The 14,219-nt window shown below is 43.5% G+C and overlaps 1 protein-coding gene across 1 annotated transcript in view; it reads right to left on the bottom strand.

Moving 5' to 3' along the window:
• The window catches only part of POLR3E (RNA polymerase III subunit E), a 33,468-nt gene that overhangs the window by 13,975 nt on the left and 5,274 nt on the right, over positions 1-14,219 (bottom strand). The window contains exons 6-17 of the mRNA XM_054992809.1: positions 13,002-13,084; positions 12,686-12,793; positions 11,740-11,789; positions 10,439-10,558; positions 9,530-9,615; positions 9,067-9,111; positions 8,277-8,368; positions 6,050-6,170; positions 4,445-4,526; positions 3,394-3,453; positions 1,874-2,031; positions 338-402 (exon numbers count right to left, since the gene is read on the bottom strand). Coding sequence (XP_054848784.1) covers positions 338-402; positions 1,874-2,031; positions 3,394-3,453; positions 4,445-4,526; positions 6,050-6,170; positions 8,277-8,368; positions 9,067-9,111; positions 9,530-9,615; positions 10,439-10,558; positions 11,740-11,789; positions 12,686-12,793; positions 13,002-13,084 — 1,070 coding nt within the window. The remainder of the gene's footprint in view (positions 1-337; positions 403-1,873; positions 2,032-3,393; positions 3,454-4,444; positions 4,527-6,049; positions 6,171-8,276; positions 8,369-9,066; positions 9,112-9,529; positions 9,616-10,438; positions 10,559-11,739; positions 11,790-12,685; positions 12,794-13,001; positions 13,085-14,219) is intronic.

The following is a 14,219-nucleotide window of genomic DNA, read 5'->3' as shown; positions in this document are numbered from 1 at the left end:
GCTCACAACAGCTGCTGTAGCATAGCGGTTGAGTGGTTGGACTGCAAATCGGCACTCTGCTGGTTAGAATCCCACTGCTGCCATGAGCTTAAGTGGTCCTTGGGTAAGCCATTCCTCTCAGCCCCAGTGTCCCAGCTGTATTGTGAGGATAAGAACAACACTGACTTTGTTCACCTCTCTTAGTGGAGCACTAATCTGTCTAAAAGAGTGGTATATAAGCCCAGTTATTATTATTATCCTCTGAACCTGATCCCCAATTTGCCTACATCTATCTCCAGAGCAGCGTGACCTACTACTTCTAGTGACTTGCCCTTGAGGAGTATCTTTCATGGCTTACCAGTATGCGTTGCTTGTTTCTTTGGTACCATGTGATCTCTTGGCAAGTTGAATACTTTCTCTAACCTGAAGTGGTGGAAGGGAAAAAAAACAAATGGAGACGCTTGTGTTTATTTCAAATATGAGACCCCCAATTGTGCAGATGGAGGAAAGATGGCATGATCTTGTCAGATCTCAGAAGCTGGGCAGGTTCGGTACTTTGATGGGCGACTACCAAGGAAGACTTTGCAGAGGCAGGCAACAGCAAACCATCTCTGCTTCTCTCTTGCCTTGAAAGGCCTTTGCTGGATTCGCTGTAAGTCAACTGCAACCTGACAGCACATGTACACACACATGCACACACAAAATTTTGCAGATGGCTCAATCAATCTATGGTGAAAAAAAGTAGTAACATGACCTAACTGAAAACACTTGCCTTGAGTGCCAGAACATGAGAAAATGGAGATGTTTAATTTTTTCATATGAACATAAATCAAGGGTTTCCATGCAGGTTCTGCAAACCACTGAGGCGACCAAAACTTTTCAAGTTTCACTTCACTTCAACAAACAAGTGTTTTGCCTGGATGCCAACACTTCTCATCAAGGGGCTTGCTGTTCTCCCCCACTCCCTGCCTAAAGATAATCCTTTGACTGTTCAGCAGCAGGTATCCTGATAATGTTTTCCATTTTACAAATTCTGAAGATGCTGTATAAAGATGGCATGGTATATGGCCATGCATCTGACGAAGAGAACTGTGATTCTCGAAAGCTTATGCTACAATAAAGTTGGTTAGTCTTAAAGGTGCTACTGGACTCTTTTTGATTTTGTATAAAGATGAGCAGCGCTGTTTTTGCCACGTGAGTATACAGGGTGTTGCTGCTTAGGCCAGAGTCAAAAATCCAAAGGACTGTGGCTTCCAAAACTGGATTAACAAGCATGCCCGCTATTATAAAGTTTTTGGGCCCAGCTGGGAGCCACCTCCATTCCCAGGGCACACCTGAAGCTGCCTTATACTGAATCAGACCATCGGTCCATCAAGGTCCCCACGGTCTAGTCAGACTGCCAGCCACTCTCCAGGGTTTCAGGCAGAGGTCTTTCACATCACCTACTGCCCAGTCCTTTCAACTGGAGATTGAGCCTCTGACCGTCTGCATGCAAAGCAGACGCTCTACCACTCACGAACATACATGGCACTCTCCACAGGTCACCCTGACACAGCTCTCCCATAATCTGCTGCTCCCCAGAAAGCAGTATTCAGAGATATACTGCCTTGGAACATGGAAGTTCCATTTAGCCACTGTGGCCAACAGCCATGGACATACCTCTCCTCCATGAATTTAATTCCCTCGGAAAGCCAGCCATCTAGCAGCCATTGCTACATCCAGCAGCGAGTCCCACAAGTTTATTACACCTCATGAGACACACTTTCATCCACTCTTAGCTACCCACAACAGGCCTCTTTAAGTTGATGCAGCTGTGATATGAACATGCAACAGAGTAGCTAATTTTTCTTCCTCTCCATTCTACCCCACCCCAAAGGGAAGGCAAATTATTTACTTGGCCTGAATGCCCATCCAGAGCATCTGCTGCCTCTGGACCACGTCGGGATGCTTCTTGACGAAATCCTCATCATAGGGGAGCATGAATTCCCAGCCTTTATTTATTCGGAGGACAGACATGTGCTCCAAGAAATCTTTCACATCTTCCGGGCCAAGCTGGAAAAACAAGTTACATATAAATAATTGGGATGGAGAGGCGAAACTTTTCAGGCGCTTGGCAGCTGCACAGAGCAAATGGGTGTGACTGGGAAAGAGACCAGCTTTACAAAAAGGCAAAATCACATCTCATGCCTGGCAACAGCTGCATGAACCTGCCAGATCATGTCTCTGTGCCCCATTAGAGCAACACAGCTGAAAGCTTAAAGCACCAAACCCATATATATATGAACAGCAGAAGGAAAACAGGTTTATTCTTCAGGTATTTGGTTGGGTGGGGGGACTAGATGGCAAATTAACTAGCCACAGAGAGAGAGAGAGAGAGAGAGAGAGAGAAACTCATGGAATGTTTTTGGATGGGGGTTGAGCAACTTGGGTTGCCGCCCAAATGTATTGCTACTGTATTTTATGATTTTAATGCTGTTTTTATTGTAATTTGTTTATTCATGTTGCAATCCGCTCTGAGCCTGTTTCCAGGGAGAGCAGATTTTAACAAACCCAACAAATAAATAAATAATACAATTACATTTGCAAATGTTCTTTGGAGATAAATTTGTTTCTAATCTTTCTTCCTGAATGCTGGGACAGGTAGGACTGTGGCAGTTTGAGAATTATTAATATGTGACTTTATAAAGGGGAGAGAGAAGTAACTTTACCATTAATGGGGAAACTTAGTTATTAATTAATCTAAGCTAATATTAGTAATAAGGAGATTGTATTAGAAATAGATAGTTTAAACAGTGAAACGTAGATTGATATATTAGAAAATTGGAGATATAGAAGAATTTGAATATGCTTAGAATAAGTGATATAATATATATAAGATTTAGAAAAATTATAGTTAAGAGTAATTTGAGTAATAAGATGGGTTAGGGGTTGGAAAGCTGTTGGAAGTCAATAAGGAGGGGAGGAAGGGGGGCGCTGATATAATTTAGATAAGATGGGGAATTTGTGTATTGAATAATATTTTATGTACTCACCAATAAAAAATTTTTTTTAAAAAAAAGAAAGCTGGGACAGGTGAATTCATGCTCCTAGAAGACGAGGGGACTGACAAGCATTTGGGTGCCGTGGTTAGCGTGTTAGCTGAACAGGAAAAGCTTGGTTTGAATCTCCAGTTGATTATGGTCCTCCCAGAATATTTGTGAAGACCAAAGCAGAAGAGAGAGGTCCACGTGTCCTGAAGAAAACCCCACCCCCTGAATACCCGAACCATATCCATTCCCCGGGGTCAGATCATCAGGTTTAACACACACCATCGGGCAGCACACGACAAGTCCCACTTTGGGGTCCAGTGTTTAAGTCAAACAAGGTTCTAGCTTTCTAAAAAAAAAACACTAAGGGCCAATTCCAAGGACTTACTTTTGTGATGGCAGCCACTTCTTTCCGCACCACCCAACGATCCTGAGTATACTTCCACATCTAGGGGAGAGGGGAGACCATTTTATAAAAACAAGCAACACTGATGAACAGCTGCCCAAAGGGAATCGGCACTGTCTTCTTTTTTAAAAAATACTTTATTTTCATTTATTATAACATTAACGTTAACAACAACATGACCAATAACAGTTTAACCGAAGTCGACAATTAGGTATTTACAACAGTATTCCGGTTTTAGAGTCTACAGACAGGATAAAGTGCTGCATCATAAACAAGCTGTACCCTCATCTTTCCTAGTGAGTGTGTTAGGATAGGATTCCAGACAATTATGGTTTTGAGTCTGTATGTTTCATAGAATAGCCATAAAGCTGTATTAGTACTGTCTTCTTAAGCGCACTCCGAGTGACCCAGGTTCAGAGGGTACATAACCTCCAGTTCACTATTATTAGTGATTCAACAGCAAAGTGTGGAATTTTTGCATCAATGGATGGACTCTTGTCTGCTTCTGTGACCCTCCATGAAGCATCTGGCTACCAGAAGACAGGACGATGTAGCCAGATGGACCAGTAGTCCAGCTCAGAATCTTGCATTTCTAGATACAGAATGGTCACCTTTGACTATTACCTGTAGGTATGCTTGGGGAAGGGCCACGGCTCAGTGGCAGAGCATCTGGTTTGCATGCAGAAGGACCCAGGTTGAATCCCCAGCACTTCCCAAGAACGTTATCTCAGGCAGTATGTCATGGAAAAGGCCTTTGTCTTCTACAAGACCCTGATGTGCCCAAGCGCTGAGCTAAATCGGTCAATGGTCAGACACTGTACATTCAAACAGCTGCTTGTCTGGTCGCCTACATCAAATAAAGATCATCTGTAGATGAGCAGGGAAGGAACATGTGTAGAAACATGCTGTCCCCAATTCAGATGACCAATAACTAATATAATCGTATGTCAGGAATTTTCCAGGCTAGAAGATTTTCAGGACTCACCAAACCAAGCGGCTTTCAACAGCTGCCAAAAAGATTGATCATACTTACGACAAAATCCCTTCCTCTGCAGAGAACTTCTGCTGGAACACCACTGTGCGGGCTGGAGGTATCTTTTGGGTAGACGACATCGCTGTTTATGAAAACAGAAAGACTTATTAAGCTTATCAACACAGCAAGGGTTAATCCCCAGCAGCACTTTCTCCCACAGCTCCGGGCTCTTGGAAGCTCCTGGGGAATAAAACCTTGCAGGGTTTCGCAACAGTGAGAACAGCATATCAAAGCCATTCTCTGTTATGTGATACTCGTTTCCATTCTAATTTTTAAATATATATATATATATAACTGGAAGAGTGTGAAATGCGGGGGCTGTATGAGATTAGGGGACCGCAAAAAGCAATCCCTGTCTTGGGCCACATTCTTTCATTGGAAATGAAGGAGTAGTAACCAACTCAACTATGCCTACAGGCTGCTAATCCAAAAACCCCAAGTGAAATGCTGTGGTTTCTAAACCACTAGAACCACACAGTTCCTTTACTCTGATCCAGGGCTTTTTTTCAGCTGGAACGCGGTGGAACGGAATTCTGGAACCTCTTGAAAATGGTCACATGGCTGGTGGTCCCTCCCCCTGATCTCTAGACAGAGGGGAGTTTAGATTGCCCTCCGCCCTGCTGGAGCGGCGCAGAGGGCAATCTAAACTCCCCTCTGTCTGGAGATCAGGGGGCGGGGCCACCAGCCATGTGACCATTTTCGCAGAGGGTGATTTAAACTTTTAAAAACTCCCCCCTTGTTCCAGCTGACCCAAAGTGACATCATTGGTCCTGGGAGCATGCACGCACACATGTGGTACCAGGGGCACCACCTCCCGCCAAGAGTTGCCCCCTGTGCTGGCAACCCACTGAGTTCCACCACCTCTTCTCCCAGAAAAAAAGCCCTGCTCTGATCCCATTTTTTCACACCTTCTCGCTCCTGCACCACCATGGAGCACAGTGGTACACACAGTCACTATCCCACCCTTCATACAGTGACTGTCCCACAGTCACACACTGCGGAAGATTTGAACTCAGGTTTATTTATTTATACTTCCCCTTTCTCCCTAATGAGGATGCAAAGCACCTTATGTTCTTTTCCTCTCCTCTTCACAACAACCCTGTGATGTAGGATAGCCTGGGAGTGTGTGATAGGCCCAAGTTCATCAAGCAAACTTCCATGGCAGAGCGGGGATTTGAACCTCAGTTTCCCAGGTCCTACACCACATTGAACCAGATCTCCTAGGTTCTAGTCCCAAACTCTAGCCAATGACTCCTGGAATATTTTTTGTCTAGTCTTAAACAGTCATCTCATATCCAAAGGGTTGGTACACCTGGAAACACTGACCAGACCCAAGCTCAACCTCCAGTCGACAATCGGCTGAATGTGTGAACCAGCCAATTCACACAACCAGCACATCTCCTGTCAAATGTGAAGCAGAACTGTCTGTCTGTAAATATCTGACAGACACATGCCTTGTGGGGGTGCCCTTTGCAGCACATGCTCAATGGGCCCCTGCAGATATAGAGTTCTGCTTCACACTTTAACACTGTAAAAAATGCATGTGAGTACCGTTGTTCTCTAGAGGGATTATGCTTTGCAAGCAAACAAAACAAAACACATTACCTCTTCACAACCCAGTTTCCCTGTACCAACATTGCCACCTGCTGTATACAGCGTAAGACTGCAGTTGGATCCGTCCCGGAAGTCAACAAGCTCATGAGGTTTGCAAATGGTATGACCTTCACTGAAGAGAAAGGAAAACAAAAACACAAAGCTGTTTAGAGAATCCTAGAAGAACTCAAAAGTCACAGGTGGGGAAATGCTGCGAATAATTTATAATCTACCTTTCTCACCGAGACTCAAGATAGATTACAGTGTGAGTCAGTACAGTTAATTCCAAATAGGTTTCAATAAACATGTCATAGGGTACATGCAAATTTGTGAAGATTTAAACTAGCAGAAATCAATATGGAATTCAAGAAATGATGAAACAGAGCATAAGCAATTCTACGATTTGATTTATTAAACATAAGAACTACCTAGTAGGATCAAACTTACAGCAGTGGGAGTGGAGCCAATGATCCATCAATATTTACAGCAATAGTAGTAAAGTCTGTGGTCCCTCCCTATCCCTTTACTGATAGATCTCTCTGAACCACCTCCTCACAGATCAGCCCTCCTACCTGAGGGCTGACTCTTACCTCTTGAATAATTCAGTTTTGCATCGTATAATGAAGTGTTGTACTGTTTTTATAAATAAAGGACACACATACCCCCATCAAGATAATATTTCCTAACTTGGCAACTATCGAATCTATACTTTACGGATCCCCTAAAATAAGTCTCCCGTTGTTAGTACTTTTCTTTTGCTCTCTCTGCCTTACAAGGGGCATGTATGTTCTACTTATTGCTACCAGACAGACATAACAACAACATTCGATTTATATACCACCCTTCAGGACAACTTAATGCCCACTCAGAGTGGTTTACAAAGTATGTTATTATTATCCCCTCAACAATCACCCTGTGAGGTGGGTGCTGCTGAGAAAGCTCCTAGAAGCTGTGTGACTAACCCAGGTCACCCAGCTGGCTTCAAGTGAAGGAGTGGGGAAATCAAACCCGGTTCTCCAGATTAGAGCCCCGTACTCTTAACCACTACACAAACTGGCTCTCTCTAATTAACTGCTGCCTTTCAACCACATTCTTTCAATGCAGAGTGGCTCTTTTATTTTATTTCATCTCAATCCAAGTAGTTTCAGGTTTATCCTGAAATCCATTTTGGATCCAGCATTTTATAATCCAATGAAGACTGCAGTAACTCCTGTATTCTATTTTCAGACAGGAAACTAGTGTGTGTTTGTGGGGGGGGGGGGGGCTCTCCATAATTCCACGAAAAAAACGTTTCCCTCCCCATATCCTTTTTTGGAGGAGGCTTTTTACTGAATAACCCATTCTAGGCAACGTGAAAGCTTCCTGAGGGTCTTCAGGTTATCTTGGTCATAATACAAAGATATTCAGCAATAACTGTTTTTACATTTACCTTTCCCAACCAAAAAAGTCTCTCTTTTCTTTATTTACCTTACTTTTTATTTATTTATTAGCTCATCTGACCAGAGGTCTTAAGCTTTATAGGCTTATAAACACGTCAGCAATTTACTATAGTCATAGTCTGCCTTTTTCACTGTGATGCGAGGTGGATTACACAGTGTAAATCAATCACTGCAAAGGCATGTTTCTGGTGTTTAACTAATTACGTTCAAGAACAATTTAAAGCAAAATATTCAATGATATCCACAGATAATAAATCACAAATTATTCATAAGTTTATATTTTTTATATTTTAAGTGCAAGTAAAGAGAGGGAGTGTTTAAATAGCCAGGTAAAGAGTTAGAGGCAAGCATCCAACAATTTTAAACTGCAACCTTAACACAACAAGCTGTGCTAAAGTGCAGTGTGCTTTGTAAACAACTTTCAACAACTCCTATTCCTAAGAATTTGTGATTTGTTTTATTATCTGTGGATATCATTGAATATTTTGCTTTAAATTGTTCTTGAATGTAATTAGTAAGTCACGGCGTTTGCTCAGCTTTGGATTGTTCTACCGTGACTCTCTCTGCTTCTTTTCTGGTGTTTAACTGACAGTCTGTTATTTTTTTTAAAAAAAAACAGGGGCTGCTTCAGAAGGGCTGGTGCTGAGAGGATCCCGTCTCACCGCAGCAAGTTGGGTTTAATGCAGGAATCCCCAACATGGTGCCCGTCGATGCCAGGGCACTTAATGGCCTCCTGGATTCCCCTTATCTCCACCCCAAGATGAGAGATATTACAGGTTCAAACACATCGAAAGACATACCGTTCTTCATCAAGATCTTAATTTGGTCAGCGAGGGCCAGGGTTCGCAGCTGAGCCATGGAAAGTACATTGCTTGGAGCCACTGGTCTCTCTCTACAGATTTACAAAAAAGGTTCACAAAGACCTGTAACACCCCAAACCACAACAGATGGTGCAGTCTTGAGCATTTGGAAAGATGCAAGGGGACCAAGCCCACCTAGTCTCGCTGTTCGAGGACTATAACAGAGCAAAAGAGCACTATACTAGACACCAGAGCTGCCCCATAGGAGGGAAGGTCTGCTACTATGCTTTCTTGGCCTGGACACACAGGTGTGTTTCCCAAATTTCCACCAGGGTGAAGCAAGACTGAATATCAGAAAAGGCGGTAGGGGAAGAAACTGCTACTCACACCTATTCCTGGATCTGCCTTCTGGAAAACCTGCTAGCCCGTTCTGCCTTTAAATCCTCAAAATCCACCTCCAGCATGATGCCTGCGCCCCAACCCCTTGGCTCCCACGAGCATGGAATGAATGCAAAGTCTTCCTTCCTATGGAATCCCACACTTCCCTTGTGTCAAGTAGGAAAGGGGCCGATCTTTGTGCCATGTGCACTGGTGGCACTGTATGTGTGTGTGTGGGGGGGGGGGGAGTCCAGAAGTTAAAGAGACCAAGAAGAGACTGCTAGACACCAGTTCGGTAGACCCTAGATGACTTGAGTGGGATAAAACAGGAGCTCAAGAACTTTAAAGCTAGGCCGTTTCCAGATAGCAGAATAGGTATCTAGCCTGCTACAGCAACCAAGAGAGCACTCACTTCTCTTCTTCGACACTCGGAGGCACCAGCATCATCAAATATTCACTGTGTGGAGAAAGAACACAGCCTCAGAACATTGGTCAGGAGCATCTGGGTGCAGCCTTGCCACCTTGGCAAATGAGAAATCCAAAAGGCCTTTGAAATGTGTTTGCACCCAAGAAGCCCTGCTTCAAAAGGTTGTCCAAACAAAATCGACTAAAAGCCAAGAGAAACAGAGATGTCTAGGTTCTTATTTTTAGGGAAGTTGAGCTCACTAAAAGGCATTGGCTGCAGTTAAACTGAGGACTCACAGAATGCTGCTGCAGACCTGGGTATTTTCAAGCAATTGCAAAATGTCTGGGTATGGGAAGACCTTCACGGCAGCTTCTGCTTTTTATCGGCCACTGTATTTTTCTCTCCTCCCAAGCTTGAAAACTGCTCTTCCCCAATTCTTCTAAAGAGGGATCACAAGAAAGATGTTTACCTTGGAGATTTAATTAATTCGGTATTCCCAGCCATGCCATGACCCTGGCTGAATAAATACTGGCGCTCATGTTCGGAACGGCTGTCCTACAAAAACAACCAAGGAAAGAGCATGATTCAGGTTGGGTCCCCGGCAGCCGTCACAGATAAGTTTGCTTTTAAATTCTTGTGAACGACTCTTTCATGTATGCACTGCTAATAGACCCATAGCCAACCCTTTCTTGTTGCTAAGGAACTTCTAAAAACACAAATACATATAACCTAAGCTGCTTTATTTAACCAAAGAAGCTAAGCCAAGGTTCCGCAACGTTTCTGAACCTTCTGACACAGTGTGATGGGCACAACCACAAAACGGCTGCTGCAGGAGGAGGAGCCAGCCACAAAACGGCCACCACAGCTTACCTTCAGTCACACAGTGAAAGTCCTTGTGTTGTGGTGACAGCTGCTGCCAAAACAACATTTGAAAAAATCTGCTCAGCCAATTAAATCTCCAATGGCCAATAAGAAGCCTTGCTGAGTAAAAGCCCCACCTGGCCTGGCCCACTTTATAAAAACACTTGGTAGGCGCTGTGAAAGATGGCAGGTGCCATGGCGCCCATGGGCACCTCACTGGGGGCCCCTGAGCTAAGCATTTTCTCTAAGTTTAAAGGGTAATTGGGCAGACAAAAAAAAAGTATGCAGTGGCGCCAGCACGTTCTGCAAGAAGCTTCCTCTGCGACTACCGCATCCGAGTTCCAGAACTCTCTCCAATCTCCACCAACGTGAACGGAATAACAAGCAAGGCAAGAAAACAATCGGTGTTGTGCACATGTATGTCTTGGATTGAAGCCATCATTTTGTAGAAAACATTGGGCGGGAGGAACCAGCAAGAACACTCAGGAACATTTAGGGTCCAAAACTACATACTTACCCGTAAACCGTAGTAATGCAGGTGAACCCAGTGTTCTTCCGCCTGCCGCTTCTGCAAGAACTCATAAGACTGAACCCGACGCTGCCGGGCTTGCTCCGATTCGGGGCGGGAAAACCTCACCTGAAAGTGTTTTTTTAAATTAAGAGTTTTATGTAATTAAAAATAAACCTAAAAACTACTAATTATACACATACTAATAAAACAAATATTAATGAAAGCAACTAATCAACATACAAAAATATACGTAATACAGAAAAAACAAAACAATCTAAACTCAAAGGATTCCGGTTGTCTCCAAAACAAATATTCTTATCATGTCAAATCTACATATTCTCTAGGTAATAATTAAAAGTTCTTTTTTTAAAATGTCAAAACTCTTTAATTCATAATCTGCAAATCATGGTTATGTATTTCATATAAATCTATGAAGGGTTTCCATTTATCAACAAACATGTTGACTTCTTTTCTAATCACCGAAATAAGCTTTGCTTTCTTAATAATCCTATTAGCATCTGACAAGACTGAAGCTCCAAAAACTATATGTAAACACAGATTCTGCGCTTCCTGACACATTACATGTACGTAACATGTTGTCAAGCCACAGCCAACTTATGATGACCCCCCAGTTTGCAAGGCAAGAGAGGAACAGAGGTCGGTTTGCCACTGTCTTCTGCTGCATAACAACCGTGGACATTCTTGGTGGTCTCCCATCCAAGTACTGAACTGGGCCTACCCCACTTAGCTTCTGAGATCATGCTACCTTGTGCTATCCACGTCAGAGTCCCCACACCATACCAGAACGCTATAAACATAAACTTGTACGTAAAGAACCAAAACATATCAGAAATCAGAATATTATGAAATAGTCCGCTACAGATTTGATGCGGTTATCCTTTTCAGAACTTCAGCTTTTCTAAGAGGCCTCAAAAGCACAATTCCAGTCCTCTTGGCTAGGGGCCTGGCTCCAAGACATCCCATTTCTACCTTTCATACCCCATTCTAGCCCATGAGTATTTCTAAACCCCTTCAAGCAGACATCTAGCTAACTCCCCTACCATACTAGCCTTCTGTCGAGAAGAAACTATTGTTTGCATGGAGGGGAGTTCCTTCGTGCAAACCCAAAATCTGAAGTAGAACAACCAAGATGTAACTTTAGCATCTCATCCTTAGTGAAGGCACCAAGGCAGGGAAGGCAGGCCGGGCACCTGGCATGTATTCACACACAGTGGGGGAGGGGGGAAGCGGGCGGCCAAGAAGCCTCAGACAGCCAAAAATATTTTTGAGAAACCATTTGGACATACAGTGATTTGCTTGACATCTTCTTCCGTTTCATCTTGGGAAGAATCACCAGCTGCCAGAGACAAGAAAACATGAAACTCAGCGTCACAATTCCTTGAATGGCAACATTCCCCTGAAGCAGAGGGTTTAATTTCTAATCTGTGCAGTTCACAGCAACGGTCTGATTGTTTATTTAGACCCTGCTTTCTCCTCAGTGGAGGCCAAAAGCAGCTTACAATAGGGTTCTTCCCAACAACTGCATGAGTAGGTCAGGCTGAGAGTGTGCGACTGAACCAACGTCTCCCAACAAGCATCAACAGCACAGAGGGGATTCGAACCTGTGTCCCCCAGATCCTAGACTGACACTGTAATCATTATACCACAGTGAATCAGAGAGTCAATTTGGTGTTGTGGTTAGGAGCGGCAGGACTCCAATCTGGAGAGCTGGGTTTGATTCCTCACTCCTCCGCTTGAAGCCAGCTGGGTAACCTTGGGTCAGTCACATCTCTTTGGAGCTTTCTCAGCCCCACCCACAGGGTGATTGTCATGAAGATAATAATAACACACTTTGTAAAGTGCTCTGAGTGGACATTAAGTTGTCCTGAAGACTACTGTTGTTGCTGTTGCTATTATTGTTATTGTTGTTATTCGAATTATCCAAAACACAATCAACAATAAGCAGAGGTCACATGTTATTATTGATTGGCCTTGCTAAGCTGATACAAGTTTCCACTGGAGACCTAAGTATCAGCCAGATATCGGCATAATATAATGATGATGATGTTTACCATAATACTGAAGCTGCCTGTCGGTAAATAATGCTATTCTAGAAGTGACTGACATTGTTGGAACTGCCTTTGGAGGGAAGATAGGGCCTCATCTTTCAAGAATGACCCTCCTCTTGTGTTTTCTGGGGTTGCCGAGGGCTCATTTGCACTGTCAAAAGATGGACACTCATAAATCGCTTACCCTCATTAGCAGCTTCACGTTCCCTATGTTTGGCGTCGGCTTTGTCTAAATAGGAAAAACTTGGCCTCAACTGCAAGATTCCATGTAGTGGGGTAAGGTGGATCTCACCTAAAATGAGAATGGGTCACATTTTCACAGCTGCAGTTTTCCGGGGGAAGAAACAGACAGCTGAACCTAGCGGACTCTGAGGAATGCAGAAAATATTACACCCTTTCCCTTTGGGAGGAGACAACCCCCTGTCCCGGGCCCCACAAGTTTAAAAGTAAAACATTTTTAAAAGACCATCAAGCCTTATGGTGTTCAGAATCCAAGTTACCTTTTCGGAAGATAGCAGCAGCATACCGCGAAACGTTACTTGTGGTTTGTGAGGAGCAAAACGTCTGTTTATCCATCAGCTTCCTACAATAAAACGAAAAACAGAAGTTGTTGCAACTATAATTATGGGAAGACAAACGAGAAAACAGCACAGTCTGAGGCCCAAACGTCTCTCTGGTCTATCCCTCAAAAATATACTGGAACCTGTGATCAGAGACATGGGCAAACAGAGGTCTTGCCTCCCCACCCACCCCTACATTTTGCACGGGTCTCTTTAGCTATTGCTCACCAATGACCCCCCCCCTCATATCACTCCCCACCAGATCTCTTCAAGGCTACTGTTCATCCCCCCACCCCAGATCTCTTCAAAGATGTGGATCCAAACACAGGGCGTTTGAATTTCATTAAGAGCTCCCAACACATTTGAGTGCCGGGCCTTCAGAGTACTTGCTGGTCCACCTTGGAAGTACCTCCTTTTGTCTCTGGAAAGATGACTCTATCTCCTTTTCCTAATATTTATTCCATTTAATTATTTATAGTCCTGCTTTTCTGCCCACAGATGGCCCAAAGCAACTTAGAACAGAACAAAGATATTAGAAACATCTAGACAGAAGCGGGGGGGGGGGAGGCTTCTCGAGGCAAAGCAGGCCTTCCTTTTTGCTGGCAAATCCTCCACCCAGCTATCAGCCTTCAGCCATATAACATAAAATTATATTATACTACAGACTCAGCGGTGGGGCTGTACAAACTGCAAAAAAAGAATACTAGTCGAGATTCCCATAGTTATCCCTAAACATCTCACTTTTCCACTCAGCAATGAGACCAAAAAATCTCCTCTCTCTTTAGACTACAGGTGGGAAATCAAGTTTCAAAAAGGGCTGCTATGTTTAAAATTCTCCGTGAATAGAAAACAAGCACATCAGGGGCAAAGTATTCCAGCCCAGTTTCTTTTTTTCCTTGCTACATATGTTTTCTGCCTTCAGAGTGTTTTTTTTTAAATAATGCATTCTAGACTGGCATCCACTGAAGGTCAGTCCTTAAGTTAGTTATTATAATCGTTCATCTGTACAGAAGTATTGATTTTTTTAGGGCTGCTGCTTCAACACCAATGCACTAAAAGTGAGTGAGGGGCTGTACGTCCCGTGCCTTGCAAGTTTTCTTGGTATCTGCCTTTATATTTTCATTTCCACTAATCTAACATACCCCATGCCCCAGCACC

This window comes from Eublepharis macularius, chromosome 12 (assembly GCF_028583425.1).
Source record: "Eublepharis macularius isolate TG4126 chromosome 12, MPM_Emac_v1.0, whole genome shotgun sequence".
Classification (NCBI taxonomy): domain Eukaryota; kingdom Metazoa; phylum Chordata; class Lepidosauria; order Squamata; family Eublepharidae; genus Eublepharis; species Eublepharis macularius.
Note: the sequence above shows the minus strand (reverse complement) of the source record. Positions and strands in the feature narration are given on the sequence as shown.